Genomic DNA, 18231 nt, shown 5'->3' on the forward strand with positions numbered 1-18231 from the left:
AAAGAAAATCTATCATTCTGACAACTTTCTAAGTTTATAAGAGCAATAGTTAAAACTGTCCCTATTTTTTGGCCTTTGTCCCCCATTATTTTTGGTTTTGTACAGAGTTCTTGCGTTAAGAACTTGAGAGTTACAGTATGTTCCACATCTTGTAGGGCTGTACATGATAACTCTGGTTTAAATTTGTGTCTACCCATCCAGTCATTAGGAGAAAGCTTAAAGGTATGCAAATTATTACTTCATTTGACCTGTACTGGTCCACAGGCTGTACATATATTGGTTTAGGAAATTATTCCTTCAGCAAATCTTGTTTATTTGTTGGCGTAGACGAACTCCCTTAGTTTCTAGAGTCACTGGTTTTGTGAAGAAATAGGAGGTCAAACAGGACTGGGTCTTTCAGTGCTTGAAACGTGAGACACAATCACCTCAGAGCAGCTGATAGGCTACTGAGTACACGGAGAGTGATACTGAGTATAAGGACAGTGATACTGAGTATGTGATACTGAGTATGTGATACTGAGTATAAGGAAAGTGATACTGAGTATAAGGACAGTGATACTGAGTATGTGATACTGAGTATAAGGACAGTGATACTGAGTATGTGATACTGAGTATAAGGACAGTGATACTGAGTATAAGGACAGTGATACTGAGTATAAGGACAGTGATACTGAGTATGTGATACTGAGTATAAGGACAGTGATACTGAGTATGTGATACTGAGTATAAGGAAAGTGATACTGAGTATAAGGAGAGTGATACTGAGTATACAGAGAGTGATACTGAGTACACGGAGAGTGATACTGAGTATAAGGACAGTGATACTGAGTATGTGATACTGAGTATAAGGACAGTGATACTGAGTATAAGGACAGTGATACTGAGTATGTGATACTGAGTATACAGAGAGTGATACTGAGTATACAGAGAGTGATATTGAGTACACGGAGAGTGATACTGAGTATACGGAGAGTGATACTGAGTATACAGAGGGTGATACTGAGTACACGGAGAGTGATACTGAGTATACAGAGAGTGATACTGAGTATACAGAGAGTGATACTGAGTATAAGGACAGTGATACTGAGTATGTGATACTGAGTATAAGGACAGTGATACTGAGTATAAGGACAGTGATACTGAGTATGTGATACTGAGTATAAGGACAGTGATACTGAGTATAAGGACAGTGATACTGAGTATGTGATACTGAGTATAAGGAAAGTGATACTGAGTATAAGGAGAGTGATACTGAGTACATGGAGAGTGATACTGAGTATACAGAGAGTGATACTGAGTACACGGAGAGTGATACTGAGTATACAGAGAGTGATACTGAGTATACAGAGAGTGATACTGAGTATACAGAGAGTGATAGTGAGTATGTGATACTGAGTATAAGGACAGTGATACTGAGTATGTGATACTGAGTATAAGGACAGTGATACTGAGTATACAGAGAGTGATACTGAGTACACGGAGAGTGATAGTGAGTATGTGATACTGAGTATAAGGACAGTGATACTGAGTATAAGGACAGTGATACTGAGTATGTGATACTGAGTATAAGGACAGTGATACTGAGTATACGGAGAGTGATACTGAGTACACAGAGAGTGATACTGAGTATGTGATACTGAGTATAAGGAAAGTGATACTGAGTATAAGGACAGTGATACTGAGTATGTGATACTGAGTATAAGGACAGTGATACTGAGTATAAGGACAGTGATACTGAGTATGTGATACTGAGTATAAGGAAAGTGATACTGAGTATAAGGACAGTGATACTGAGTATAAGGACAGTGATACTGAGTATACAGAGAGTGATACTGAGTATACAGATAGTGATACTGAGTATACAGAGAGTGATAGTGAGTATGTGATACTGAGTATAAGGAAAGTGATACTGAGTATAAGGACAGTGATACTGAGTATGTGATACTGAGTATAAGGACAGTGATACTGAGTATAAGGACAGTGATACTGAGTATACGGAGGGTGATACTGAGTATAAGGACAGTGATACTGAGTATGTGATACTGAGTATAAGGACAGTGATACTGAGTATGTGATACTGAGTATAAGGACAGTGATACTGAGTATGTGATACTGAGTATAAGGACAGTGATACTGAGTATGTGATACTGAGTATAAGGACAGTGATACTGAGTATGTGATACTGAGTATAAGGACAGTGATACTGAGTATGTGATACTGAGTATAAGGAAAGTGATACTGAGTATAAGGACAGTGATACTGAGTATGTGATACTGAGTATAAGGAAAGTGATACTGAGTATAAGGACAGTGATACTGAGTATGTGATACTGAGTATAAGGAAAGTGATACTGAGTATGTGATACTGAGTATAAGGACAGTGATACTGAGTATGTGATACTGAGTATAAGGAAAGTGGTACTGAGTATAAGGACAGTGATACTGAGTATGTGATACTGAGTATAAGGACAGTGATACTGAGTATAAGGACAGTGATACTGAGTATAAGGACAGTGATACTGGTATGTGATACTGAGTATAAGGACAGTGGTACTGAGTATGTGATACTGAGTATAAGGACAGTGATACTGAGTATGTGATACTGAGTATAAGGAAAGTGATACTGAGTATAAGGAGAGTGATAGTGAGTATGTGATACTGAGTATAAGGACAGTGATACTGAGTATAAGGAGAGAAGTACTGACCTATCAAAGTAATTGATGGATTTAAAGCCATTATTTTTTCTGGATCAAACTTGTTGGGGCATTTCCATTTGAGCAATATGCTTGAATTTGGATGACTTCTCTGGATCTTGAAGATATGCCCTTGAAAATTAAATGAGATGGATAGAAGGATTTCTTGACTCTGGTGGAAACATGTGAAGATCAAATGGCAAAGACAGTTATCCACATGAGTACCTAGGTCTCTTATGACCAAATCTGTCAAAGGAGGAGTACCATTTATAATAAATTAGTAGCTTTTTTGCAAACTCTAGACAACACCTTTTGAATCAAGCTTTGAGACACTTTTTGGTGTACCAGATATGTGCATATTCCAGCTATTTCTGGAGGGGTCTATATTACATTGTCGAAGTTTTGCAACTTTGAATCACTAGATCAACCACTAGTGATCAAAATTGCAAAACATCGAACAATGTAAAAAAAAACAACGAAAAGTAAACTGAAAGGGTTTAACCAGGGGGGGCAAGCCCCCTGCACCCCCCAGTACTTAAATATACCAACTCCGAGATCGCACTACAGCGTAGGAAAGGGAAACCTTTCCTTTCCTGCTCTTAACTCCATTAAAGTGCGATCTCAGAGTTGATATATTTAAGTAGCAAGGGGTGCAGGGGGGCTTGCCCCCCCCCCCTGCTTACAGCAGTTACTTTTGTTTTTTTTTTTTATTTATTTATTTTTTTTACATTTTTGAAGTTTCAGTACTTCGATCATGTGGTGTTTCGATAATGTAATATAGACCCTTCTGTAGTTGTTAGTATAAGGTAGATGAGCAGGTAATGGTGTCCAGCTTGCAGTCATCATTAAATGTAATAAACCACAGTTCTAACATATTGGTTTAGATATCTGCAAACTAAGTACCAAATAGGAGAAGGCCCAGAACTGATCCATGTGGTACACTACTAGTTACAATGTTACATTCAGAGAGGGCTCGGCACTTATCAGTGTGGTACCCCATTAGTCACAGTGTTACATTCAGAGAGGTCTCCGTACTAATCCTTGTGATACCCCACTAGTTACAATTTACATTCAGAGAGACCCAGCATTGATCCCTGTGGTAGATCACTAGTAACAATGTTACATTCAGAGAGGTCCTCAACACTAATAACTGTGGTACCCCATTGTACCCCATTAGTTACAATATTACTTTCAGAGAGGGCCTTGCACTGATTCTTGTGGTAAACCATTAGTAACAATGTTACATTCAGAGAGGCTCAGCAGAGATCCTTGTGGTACCCCACTAGTTACAATGTTACATTCATAAATGTTCCAACCCTGATCCTTGTGATACCCCACTAGTTACAATGTTACATTCAGAGAGGTCCCAGTCACAACTTGGAGTCTTTTGAATAGTGTGTTTGCAATCCAGTGCACAATCTAGAGATTTACATTAAATTTGTTTAATTGTTAAATAATTCCAGTGAGGGGAATAATGTTAAAAATCTTGGCGAGGTTAAAATAAGCAGTGTGCACAGAGTGACCACTGTCCACAGACTCTGTAACCTTTTCAAATAAGTTAACTTGGTTCAGGAGATATGGTCTGCTCTTTATAAAACCAAATGAAGTGGAATCTAGATCAGTTAAGTCACCTAATTCTGCCTAAGAGTTCTGCTATAATATATTCCATGGCTTTTCATTTAAGGCTGGTGAGGCTGATGGGTCTATAATTACCTGGATCTGTAGAGAGGGAGACCCCCCTTGTGTAGGGGGATCACAATGGTTATTCTCAAGCGACAGGTACAAACTCTGTGGATAGGCGGAGGATGAACAGCTTAAGAAGAGACTTAGATATTTCATACTTTGAATCTGCTAATAATGCAATCTGATATGTTGACTGGTCCCACAAAAAATATTTTTAACTTTTGACAGGGATTCTAAAACCTTTTAAAAGGCATCCTCAGAGGCAAGTACATTTTCAGGGATAGTGTGGGTAATAATGTGGGTAGGTATGGTAAAGTTAGCACCAAATTTGTCTGACAGTATATTGTCTGTATCCTTGCAATCAGTATGTGTAATATTATATCCTTGGAATTGGAATGTGTGATATTATATCCTTGGAATCGGAATGTGTGATATTATATCCTTGGAATCGGACTATGTGATATTACATCCTTACTTAGAATTAGAATCACAGAACACACCAGTAACATTAGGGCACACAAGGTCACAAATGCATTATATAAACATACTTTGGTACATAACACTGCCAAATTTACATTCATGGTGATTGATATCATACATGGGAATAGAACTAATAAGGCAGGTTGGCATTCAATTCTTAACACTAAAGAAAAGAAATGGATCATCAAACTGGGGGGATTATTCCCACCTGGTCTCAATGATAATTTTTGAATTAACCAATGGGCTTTGTGTAACCTCACTATATATAGCTCTGTTACATTTTTGCTTCACTTTATTTTATTAACTGATGAAGGTTGTGTGTACCCTACCGAAACCGGTCTGTTGCAAAAATGCAAAATATGTGTAGGTTTTTTTAACCTGGCACAATAAAAGTCTGATGTTTAGGATCCATGGTTTGCTGGTTCTGTTTCTCTTTTTTTGCTTCATATCACTTTGGGACCGTGCAAGTGCTCCACGTGCAGGAATTCTTTACATGTTACGCTGTTTCTCTCCACTTCCTGCTGGGGGCCGGTGATCCTAACTATGGACTGAGTGGAGGTTTCATCAGTTTGGGGTTTTTTCTATTTTTTATCTAACCATTGGATTATACCACCAGGTTTTGCTGTTCTTGGTTTGATTATCCTTTTTCTAACTTAGAGGATATGTCTTACTGGCTTACTTTAACTTTATTTTACTCAAATTGGCGTTTTTCTTAACTGCATGCAGGTGCACGCCATTTTTGTATGACAGACTCAATGCATTTCAAACAACGTTAGACGTTTTTTTCTATTTTAGATGCCAGAATCCTTTGGGGACTACTAGAAGTACCTTTGGGTCTTTTTTGTGTAGCAAGTGTGTGCTTTTTACTCTGAAGGCATTCCCGTGTGGATTACTCATCACTGTTATTTTGGCATATACTGTTTCTACCATCGCGTCTGTTCACGCAACGAGTATACAGGCCATTTTTTCCTGCCTGATTCATTTATTCAACTGGCGAGACGTTATCAACAGTAGCGCCTACGGAGCTTATTTTATCTCATGAAAAGACTGGGGGCTTTTCGTGTATAACTTAGGACACTAATCTATCTTTTACGGGCATTTCAGTGAGAACCATTCATCGTGGGATTGAGACTTTTTTTCGGTCTCGGTGGACATATACATTCAAAGACTAAACTAGTCTTTATAAGGTACTGTAAACATCTGGGCATTTTACGAAAGTGTCGTGAAACATCTTTTTGCAATTACATGCTCCAATTTGATTTTTAGGTTGCGCTTTACATCTCTTTTTGACATTGGACATGGCGCTATAGTTCTAGATGTGTTTTTTGTGACTTATTATCAAGATATATGTTGGGCGAGCGACTGGTGATTTACCCTACATGTTCTTGCCATTTTTTGTACTAAATCTCTAATTATTATATTAACATTGGGGAAAGTGCTCACGCGAGCGTTTAGCCTAGTTTGTTGAATCTAACCTGATAGAGAACATACCATCAGGTTTTGGTTAAAGCTGTTTGGGGCTACATTATGAGTGTTCTCGTACCACTATTTCCTGATTGTTAAACTTTATATTAGACAGGGGTTTAGCTTGGTAACTATATCATTGTCTTTTGATAATCACAATGAATATTTAACCTGTTCTTATAATTCATTTCGGATTTGAATATTGCCTTTTTTTCTTGAGTATACTGGTTAGACTAATTATTCTTCATGTTGACAATATTTTTGTGCTAACTATTGATCTCACGTTTCCATCATATTAGCTTAAAAATTTCTACTTATATAGGGCTTTTTTTACAATGTTTTTGACACAGTGGTTTCACCATATCTCTTTGTCTGTTATTGTCACTACAACACTACTACATGATATTCCAAAGCCTAATGTACTCTGGTTTTCCCTTTATGCATATATTATCTGGCCTCCATACAATATCATGAAAACTATTCAATAACTTCAACAAGAATATAAATCTTGTTGCCACACTATTTCATAAGAATTTGGCTCACTATATTTGACACAGTACCATCTAATATTTTATACCTTTATGGATTTATGTCCTCCCCTTTTTTGTATATATTATATGGCCTTTATATGGGTTCACCATAATCATTTACAACTATAATGCCACTTCATTGTCTGGGTCTCATGAAGCTTTTGCTTCTCTTATCATAACATTTCTCCAGTATTTTTGATCAACACATCACCAATATTTTTTGATGTAGATATCTTTTCTATGGTTCATCCCCATCAGGGTTCTTTTTTGTGCCAACATATATGATCTCTGACTATGACCATGCTATAGTATTGGAATATATTTCTTTAATTTTGGTTTTCTAACAGGGACACAGCTGGTTGAAACATTTTTTGGGGCTGTTATGGTCCCTTTTCAGTGCTGGCTTAGTTTTATGACTATATTGTCAGCATTCCTGTTCCCCCCCTTTTTTTAAAATGGATTTTGCCAGCTTTATCTTAGGATTATCCGCAGATAGGGAAGACCTAAGGGCTTTTGGTTTGAATAGTAACATTGGTGAATCTGCCAACAATATTGGTTCTTCCGATGCGGAATCCAAGTGCCACTTAGCATTTCAGGATTTATTCTCACACCTTAAAAATTTGAGATCAAACATATGGCACTCTAAACTATTTAAAGCCTATTTGGTTAAGGGTATCACACCCAGGGGGCTGAGGGTGCGGATCCAGCCTCTAGTTTCGAATGCAGATGAGGAACTTTTAGAACAGTGGTCTTCTATTCAACAACGTGCAACAAATTCTTTTGTAGAATCTTTGTCCAGTTTCTATGACAAGGTTATAGATTCAGAGATTTGTTCGGTCACCAGATTGGTTGAGTCTATGAAGCCCTATGAGGATGAACCATTTTTTAAACCCCAGTTAAACAAGATTGTAGGAGATATCAAGATATTGGAGGAGCAACTACGCAGTAGAAAGATTAAAAAATTCCAGAGGGATCAAGGGGACTATCAGGGTTCCAATCCCTTTGCAGCAAACACAAAACAGGTTAGGTTCACGCCCAATTTCAACAAATTCTCCAGAAAGAAGAGACCCAGATCCATCCTCAAGAAATCTGGACATACATCAGGTTCCTCAACCGAGGATGCATCCTCATATACTGATAGTGAGCCTCAGTCCAATTTGGGTTCACCGGCCCCCAAAAGAACCCCAGGTTTTGCCCCTTTAGGCCAAAGCAACACAGGGGCAGTAGGAAAGACAGAAGGCATCACAAACATTCAGGAGTTGTTGAAAATGGCATTGGAGAAATAAATAAAACTTTTGATAATAATGTTTTGAATCTGTCTGATTTTGTACCTTCTCGCATTCAATTGTCAGTTTTAAACAAGGGTTTAACATTTGTACCCGGTTTTGCCATTACTGAGGACAGCATGGCTCAGGATGTCATTTCTTTCTGTAGATTATTAAATCTAAAATTGTTATTTGGTGATTCTGATAGTTCCACAAGTGATACATTTATTTATCATAAATCCAAATTTAACCCACCAATGCACCCAATTGTACTCCAATTTCAACGAAACATTCTCAAAGATCTACATTTTTCTGGTGAAAGTTTACGTTGGAGAGCCAACAACATTACCTCAGCTGAAAAGCGGGCCATTGTTGACCTACAAAAAATCAGAACATTGTAATTATCTCAGCTGACAAAGGGGGTGCTGTGGTGATCTTAAATTGGCTCGACTATGACAAAGAAGCCACCAGACAATTGTCAGATCAAAAATACTACTCATGCATGATTATCAATCCCACATCCAGGTTTCAAAAACAGATTGAGGACTTCATTCTTTGGGCCAAGGATGAACTCATCATAACACCAGAAATTGCAACACAACTTATTGTACATGATTCTAATCCACAGTACATATACTTCTTACCAAAAACTCACAAGAGTCTCATCAATCCCCCTGGTCGTCCAATTGTATCTGGGAGAGGATACTTCACAGAACCCCTTTCTTTGTTCCTTACCCAACAACTCAAACCATTATTGACTTTTGTGCGATCACGCATACATGATACAACCATGTTTCTCAATATCATATCTGACAGCCAGTTAGAGGAGGACTGGGTAATGTGCACCCTAGATGTTTGTTCCTTGTACACTAACATTCCTCACAAGTTTGGCTTGCAGGCTTTAACTTTTTGGTTGGATCAAGCTGATTTATACCAACCTCTTTTCAATTCTTACCTGGTGGAACTAGCCAAATTTGTGTTAACCAGCAATGTCTTTTTCTATCAGGACAAATGCTATTGGCAGGTCAAGGGTACAGCCATGGGAGCTTCTTTTGCTCCCATTTATGCTGACCTTTTTATGGCCTATGTTGAACATCACATAATCTATGACTCACATAACAACATTTACTTGGAACACATTGACATCTGGCGCCGTTATCTTGACGACTGCTGGATGGTTTGGAGAGGAGATATACCGGGACTTATGGATTTTATCACATATCTCAACAGCAATACTTGGGGTTTGGAATTTACATTACATTATGACTACAACTTCATCACGTTTTTGGATGTTGCCATTACTAGAATGTCAGACCACACATTATCTACAGAAGTATTCAGGAAACATCCTGAATACAACACCATTTTACATGCTTCCAGTTTCCACCCACCACATGTTATACGCAACATTCCAAAGTCACAGTTTATACGTATCAAACAGATTTGTTCCAGTGACAATACTTTTCAACATCACAGGAGTGACCTAACTGAAAGATTCAGGTCTAGGGGGTTACCCCATGGGTCATGTGTCTAGTGCTAGTAACATGACAAATTCTTCTAAGAGAAATTATTTTCTCCAATACAAACAACAAAAGTCCCAAAATAACAACATATTAAGATTCACCACCACTTATGCACGCAATTCGAATCAACTCATTGATAGCATAAATAACCACTGGAATATCTTACAATATGACTCTGACATTTCCAAATTCATTCCAGATCGATGCCAGTTTTCATTTAGGAAAGGCAAAAATTTAGCTGTTTTTTTTAATCATTTCAAGCATGGTAACAGGTACAACAACACTCAATTCAAACAAACCACATTGTCAGGAGATCCCCTAACAGGTTGTTTCCCATGCGGTCATTGTACCAGTTGTGATAAAATTGACAAATCCAAACAATTCTCTAGCCGGAACTGTTCACAGGTTTATGATATAAAATTTTTTGCCAACTGCAGCAGTGACTGGCTTATCTATCTGGCCAGTTGTCACTGTGGTGCTTTTTATGTTGGACAGACTTCTCGGCCACTTAGAATTAGAATCACAGAACACACCAGTAACATTAGGACACACAAGATAACAAATGCATTATATAAACATACTTTGTTACATAACACTGCCAAATTTACATTCATGGTGATTGACATTATACATGGCAATAGAACTAACAAGGCAGGTTGGCATTCTATTCTTAATACCAAAGAAAAGAAATGGATTATCAAACTTGGGGGATTATTCCCACCTGGTCTAAATGACAATTATTGAATTATCCAATGGGCTTTGTTTAACCTTACTATATATACCTCTGTTACATTTTTGCTTCACTTTATTTTATTAACTGATGAAGGTTGTGTGTACCCTACCGAAACCGGTCTGTTGCAAAAATGCAAAATATGTGTAGGTTTTTTAACCTAGCACAATAAAACATCTATGCTTAGGATCCATGGTTTGCTGGTTCTGTTTCTTTTTTTGCTTCATTCCCCTTGGGACCGTGCAAGTGCTCCACGTGCAGGAATTCTTTACATATTACATCCTTGGAATCAGAATGTGTGATATTATAGCCTTGGAATCGGAATGCGTGATATTATATCCTTGGAATCAGAATGTGTGATATTATAGCCTTGGAATCGGAATGTGGGATATTATATCCTTGGAATCAGAATGTATGATATTACATCCTTGGTACTGGTATGTGTGATATTATATCCTTGGAATTGGAATGTGTGATATTATATCCTTGGAATCAGAATGTGTGATATTATAGCCTTGGAATCAGAATGGGTGATATTTTATCCTTGGAATCGGAATATGCAATATTACATCCTTGGAAGTGGAATGTGTGATATTATATCCTTGGAAAAGGAATGTGTGATATTATATCCTTGGAATCGGACTATGTGATATTACATCCTTGGAATCAGAATGTGTGATATTATAGCCTTGGAATCGGAATGTGTGATATTATATCCTTGGAATCAGAATGTGTGATATTATAGCCTTGGAATCGGAATGTGATATTATATCCTTGGAATCAGAATGTGTGATATTATATCCTTGGAATTGGAATGTGTGATATTATATCCTTGGAATCAGAGTGTGTGATATTATAGCCCCTTGGAATCGGAATGTGGGATATTATATCCTTGGAATCAGAATGTATGATATTACATCCTTGGAACTGGTATGTGTGATATTATATCTTTGGAATTGGAATGTGTGATATTTTATCCTTGGAATCGGAATGTGTAATATTACATCCTTGGAAGTAGAATGTATGATATTACATCCTTGGAATTGGAATGTGTGATATTATATCCTTGGAATCAGAATGTGTGATATTATAGCATTGGAATTGGAATGTGTGATATTATAGCCTTGGAATCGGAATGTGTGATATTATATCCTTGGAATTAGAATGTGTGATATTATATCCTTAGAATCAGAATGTGCAATATTACATCCTTGGAATTGGAATGTGTGATATTATATCCTTAGAATATGAATATGTGATATTATAGCCTTGGAATTGGAATGTGTGATATTATATCCATAGAATTGGAATCAGAATGTGTGATATTAAATCCTTGGAATTGGAATGTGTGATATTATATCCATAGAATCAGAATGTGCAATATTATATCCTTGGAATCAGAATGTGTGATATTATATCCTTGGAATCTGAATGTGTGATATTATATCCTTGGAATTAGAATGTCATATTATATCCTTAGAATCAGAATGCGTGATATTATATCCTTGGAATTAGTATGTGTGATGTTATATCCTTGGAATCAGAATGTGTGATATTATATCCTTAGAATCAGAATGTGTGATATTATATCCTTGGAATCGGAATGTGTGATATTATAGCCTTGGAATCAGAATGTGTGATATTACATCCTTGGAATAAGAATGTGTGATATTATATCCTTGGAATCGGAATGTGTAATATTATAGCCTTGGAATCAGAATGTGTGATATTATTATAGATGGGCTCAGTAGATTGTTGGATATTATTCCTTACTTTTTCACATAGCTGTAGAATGATGTGTGGTTTCTTTTGCTATCTGTAGTGACTTTAAATGTGTACTCCTTTTGCATTTTCCATAATATTCCTAAGTTCCCTTTTGGCATGTTTCAGTGCAGTTGGGAAGCAGGGGGCTGGAGCGTTCTTACTGCTTTTTATTATTTTTCTTCTGTAGTTATACAGTTTATTAACACTGGAGTTCCAGCACAGAGGCCTAGTCCAGATTCTACCATCTTATTTAGAGTGGAGGGGTGATACATTTTCATAGGTTCACAAAAGGTTATTTGACTAACAGCCCTAGAGCCCTTACAAGCCTATTTACCCTGACTTGCCCCAATTGTTGGTGGTTAGGTGAGAGAAGTTTACAAAGGTAAGGGTCTATGTTAGTTAATATTGACTTCTTCTGTCTAGGAGGGACATAGGCTCCACCCCCCAGGAGTGAATTTATGGCCACCCATTCACTGATCTATGTTACATTTGAAGAGGGTCAGGGAGTGGCTCTGTTTCACTTTAATTGGAAGCTTATGCCAAAGAAGTGGCAATCTCTGGGAGATGTATCTATCTTTCCAGAATGACCTATTCATGTCTGAGGCTAGGTTAAAATCCCTGGAGCGAGTGACTGTCATGCAGTTTGATTTATGAATGTGTGGCATTTCCATCAAGGTCGGGTCAGAGACTGCCCTGTAAGCCAGGAACAGGTCACCTCTTTGCAACCTGTATGAGACAGAATACATTGACAGGGCTTTCAGTCTTTCCGTGTAAGACATATTTTGTGTACCTTGTAATTTTTGTGAGAAACGTCTGTAGTGTCTGCAGTTGTTGCAGGTGACTGGTGAGGTATACGCAAAAGGGAGCATTGTACTCATTTAGTGGTCTAATGGAATTATAACATCCTTAGATCTAGATGCAATGCCTTAACTTATAAGATGTGCCACATAGAAGGATTTCCTTACTACTGTGGATACATGGTTGTCAAAGTTCAGGTTGCTATCAACCTGAGTACCCAGATCACGTAGCACTAGGTCTACACTTAGGGGGGTGCTGTCTATAATGTAATTAGCAGGTATGTCAGCTTTCCTGAAGGGTAATAATACAATTTTTTGCATTCAGCTTTAAATCATGGCTTTAGCACCAATAATTTGTCTGCTTTAACCATGTCTGCATTATATTAACATCATTGTGGGACTCAATGATTGCTCCTGATTTGCAATCATCAGTGAACGTGGTCAGCTGCAGGCCATCTAAGTTTGCTTGGACTTCCTAGAAATAAATTCCAAACAGTATGGGGCCCAGGACAAAACCCTGTACTACACCATTGGTGACTGGTCTTTTGCTAGAGGTGAAGTCACCTACTTTGACAGTATGTGTCCTGTCGGTGGGTTCCTATTATGTTACCAAACTTCAGCAAGTTTGAACCCTACATGGTTGAAACCATATAGTCGAACTTGCTGAAGTTCGAACAGAGAAAAAAAAATAAAAGATGCAACAGTATACTAACTGTTGCAAGCAGGGGAGAAAGCCCCCCCAGCACCCCCCACACCCTCTGCTCTTTAAATATACCAACTCCGAGACCGCACTATAGTGCGGCAAGGGAATATTTCTCCAGCCCATAAGTATGAACAAAGTCCAAGAGATGTTAAACATACCCATTTTTAGAGGTCCAAGCATGCCGATTGGTGCTGGGGTAACTGAAGTCCCCTACCAAGAAGGTAGTGGTTTGATACTTAAACTCTTAGAATTTTCAGCAGCACACAAGTAGGTACATAGGAACTAGTAAGTGACCATTGAGTATGTGAGGGCTGAAGAACACTGCAAGTGGACTATTCTAGAGGCTGGGTCACCTAACAGCAAATGAAGACCTGACAATATTTTTACAAGATGTGAGATAACACATGCATGAATAACTTTACCTTTAGATTTTTTTCTCATCTTGCAAGATGCAAATTCAGTTTGTTTTTGTTCCCTGACAGTGACTACAAGGAAGTCATTAAGGAAATTAACAGCATCGTAAGGAATGCAGTGTTGGTAAGTGTGACACAACCAAACTATGACTGTTTCATCAAGTCTGACTTATAGCGTAGCCTAATCATGAGGTGTTTTCCAGTGAATAAGGCCTGACTGTTGCTTGTGCTGATTTAACTGAATGACACCATGTGCGTTTGTTGTGGGAGGCATAATAAATGGTTGCATCATTTTGTTATGAAGAGCAGGACAGTTGTGTATTCATATACTGCTAAAAGAGAACCTAGTTATATTCTGTCTGAAGTCTGACTGATTCATTGCTGGTTTAAGTTTATTTGCTTACAGTGTTAGTGCACTATTTTGTTCTAACTAACTGTTACTGAAAATTGTACTCTCCCACCCTGCTCTTGTGGTTTTTGCTTCAGTGTCACTGTTGTCTGCCCCTTATGTTAATTTCACCACAAAATTCCCTTCTCCTTTTTCATTGCGGTTGTCAGTAAGAACAAAAGTATCATTTGTGAACTCACTCCCTTTGGCCTATTTAAATACTTTTACCCCTCCTCCCCCACCCTTTGCATTCCATAGATCTATAACACTGAGTGTCCACTCAGCCAAACTGCACTGTTCTTAAGTTGCCTGCTGTTAATACAATTTGGCTTTGGAATCCTGAGGCAATGTAGCAACTGCCTCATGTACACAGACAACCCTCTCCTCTTAACTCCCAAAACTCAGACTTGCAAGAGATGCACTTATATATCCCAAATGGAAGCCACACCCTCTCCAGCCAAGACCGGAATAGCTGGTCACGAGGAGAAGGTCAACACTTGCACCACACCACATGGAACACATAGCCCTCCAGAACACACACCAGCACTGCCTTCACATAAAAACACAAACCACATACCCACCTTTGTGTATGCTCTCAATAAAAATCTACCCAAACAGCAGAGACCTCCAAGGCAGAAACGCACTTGACCACCACAACACAACACTAAGCATGAGACACATAACTCTCCTAAACAGTGTGCCACTCAACCAAAGTCCCTAAGGCAAAACAGCATGCCCAACACGATAGTCATAGGTGACTCAATAGTAAGGCACACTGATGTCCTACTCACTAGGCTGAATAAGGAGAAAGTAACAGTCAGCTGCCTGTCAGGTGCCAGGATCCGCCACATAATGCATGCACTTAGGTCCCTCAACAACAGGTACAAATATGACTCTTTCATTGTATATGTGGGTGTGAATGACCTGAGATGTACCTCCCTGGGCTACATGAAAAGAGACATGGAGGAGCTCTCAGATTACATGGCCCAGGCTGGTATGACCCTAGCCCTGAGCAGCATCCTACCATCACCCACAATGATACCACAGTACAAGCAGAAAATGATTGATTTCAACAATTGGTTAAGTTTCTGGTGTCATTCTAAGGGGAACCATTATATGTCTGCTTGGGATGACATGATTGACAGACCTCGATGCTTTGTCAGAGATGGCCTGCATCTGTCATCCCTGGGCTTCCGGATACTGGCCAAGGCTCTTGCCACCCCTATAGTGCCTTTTTTAGACGGTGTTCAAAAGACCAAATTACCACCATAACAGCTACAAAAAAAATGCAATCTGAGGGTCATGCTGCTCAGCGCTAGAAGTCTAAATTTCAAAATACACCCGCTCGAAGCACTCCTTAAAATGGAGAACATTGACATTTGTGCTGTAACAGAGATCTGGTTCAAGGCAGCAGAAAGCACCCCTGCACTGCCAGGCAATAACTCATTCCACACCTTTCGGCCCCAGAACTTGGACCGAAGCTCCAAAGCTGGGGGTGTTTCCATATTCATAAAGGATGCCCACACCTCCAGACTGATAGCCCAACATAACAAATCAGAGATACTTCAGGTGCAGCTAACATTGGGTAAGACAGTGATTCAGGTCATAGCCTGCTATAGGTCCCCAACCATGTCCCAAGACTCTCACTCCACATTCCTAAGCACCCTGGAGAATGTCAGGGTCCAACCTAACACTCTCATACTGGGCAACTTCAACTTACCCTTCCATTAACTGGGAAAACTACTCATGTACCAATACACTTGCCTAACGTTTCCTGGAATTCATTAATTCCAGTTCCCTTGATCAGCTCATTCATACCCCCACTAGAGGTAGCAATATCTTTGACCTGGTCATTACTAACATGGACGACCGTTGCTCTACACCAATAGTAAACCCCTCTCTGGTTGGATCCGACCACAAACTAATCACCTTGGAAATCCACACCCTTCCCACCCTCCCTGCAAAGGTAACCACCATGAAAAACTTCTCCAAAGATAACTTTGAGCTCCTAAAAACAGAGGTCGCTAACTTCATGGCACCCATACAAATGGAAAATAGTTGCATGACTGCCGAATCATACACCAATGCACTGTACGAACACGTACACAAATGCATGGATCTTGCCATACCCAATAGAACCAAGATGATCTCCTCAAAAAATAGGAAGACAACCTGGTGGTCCCCCTGCCATAAACAAACTCTACAACAGAAGCAGGAAACTGATGCAGAATAATGTGAAGTCCCAGGACTGGAAAAACTCCCTTATCAACCTCAACAAAAAGTTGAGATCCCTAATCAAATCCTCTAAAGCTAGCTATGAAAACAGAATCGCAGCAGATAGTAAAGACAATTACAAGGCCTTCTATAGTTATGTAAAGAATTTCCATGGCAATATCCAGATTTGCTCTGAACTACTGCACAATGGTACCTCGTATACCAAGCCAACAGATATTGCCAATATATTGGCCAACAGATTCAGTGTCAACTTTACCCCACTCTCCCCTCCCAAAGGACCTATCACATTAACAGTAGATTGCCAGGCACCTAACATTACCTATCAGGGTGTGGGAGATCGTAGGTTTACCCCGGGAATCATCTCTGTGTCACTGCTGGACAGAGGCACAACAAACTAATGGGCACAGTATTTCTAACATAAGGGGCGGCATAAGCCACATAACTTTGGGCTAGGCTTATAAATGCCTTAGGGCAGATAGCCTAGTATAAACCTATGAACCTATGAACCTATTACTGCTGCACAGGTTAAAACAGCACTGTCCAAGGCCAGGAATACAGTTTCTGTGGGACTTGACAATATCCCTGGCTGTGTTCTACATGAGCTAAAGAGTGAACTGGCACCTCACCTGTGTGCCCTGTTCAATTACAGCCTCACCTCAGGTTTTGTCCCTACCAAATGGTGCACTGCCTCAGTCATCCCTCTCCACAAAGGAGGAGTGACTACAGACCCTGGGAACTATCACCCCATTAGCCTAATGAGTCTGATATGCAAAGCTATTGAACGCATCATCATGGACCTAATAAACAAGGATATAGGGAATCTCCAAACTCTGGGTCCCACACAGTTTGGTTTTGTGAAGGGTAGATCATGCCTGCTCAACTTGGTTGACTTCTTTGAGTCAGTCACCAGAGCTGTGTATGAAAGCAAGGTGGTTCACACAACCTTCCTTGATCTGGCCAAGGTCTTTGAAACCATTCCTCACTCAGGAATCATAGAAAAACTATGTAAGCTAGGCATCAACCCCTATATCGCTAGGTGGGTTGCAAACTGACTCACAGATAGAACCCACAGAGTGAAAGTAGCTGACTCCAAGTCAGACTGCCGACCAGTCATGGGTGGAGTCAGGGTTCAGTCCTGGGTCCTCTCCTGTTTGGTGTATACTTCTCTGAAGTCCAGACCAGCACAAAGGGACTCTGACAAATTCACAGATGATTGCAAGTTGGGTGCTATTATTAACTCCCCAAGTGATGTTGACATCCTACAGAAAGGCCTCACTGAGACCAATGATTGCTGTCAGAACCATGGCCTTAAGCTCAATGCCAAAAAATGTGTCGTCATCCCCTGTGGGAAAAACCCAGTTCCCATGAATTACCACATTGATGGTAGTCCACTGAACACAGAAGGCGTTTTAAGAGATCTGGGAACACAGGTTGACAGCAACCTCTCTTTCAACCACCACATTGCTACTGTGGTCAGAAAGTCCTTCTATGTGGCATATCTCATTACTAAGGGTTTTGCATCCAGGAAGAAAGAGGTCATTGTCTTCCTCTACTCTTCCCTCAT

The 18231-nt window shown here is 39.3% G+C and overlaps 1 protein-coding gene across 1 annotated transcript in view; it reads left to right on the forward strand.

Moving 5' to 3' along the window:
• The window catches only part of LOC122810163 (guanine nucleotide-binding protein G(s) subunit alpha-like), a 290898-nt gene that overhangs the window by 72262 nt on the left and 200405 nt on the right, over positions 1-18231 (forward strand). The window contains exon 3 of the mRNA XM_044081640.1: positions 14114-14168. Coding sequence (XP_043937575.1) covers positions 14114-14168 — 55 coding nt within the window. The remainder of the gene's footprint in view (positions 1-14113; positions 14169-18231) is intronic.

The sequence above is a fragment of the Protopterus annectens genome, chromosome 8.part1 (assembly GCF_019279795.1).
Source record: "Protopterus annectens isolate FY-2018-M chromosome 8.part1, PAN1.0, whole genome shotgun sequence".
In the NCBI taxonomy this organism is placed as follows: domain Eukaryota; kingdom Metazoa; phylum Chordata; order Ceratodontiformes; family Protopteridae; genus Protopterus; species Protopterus annectens.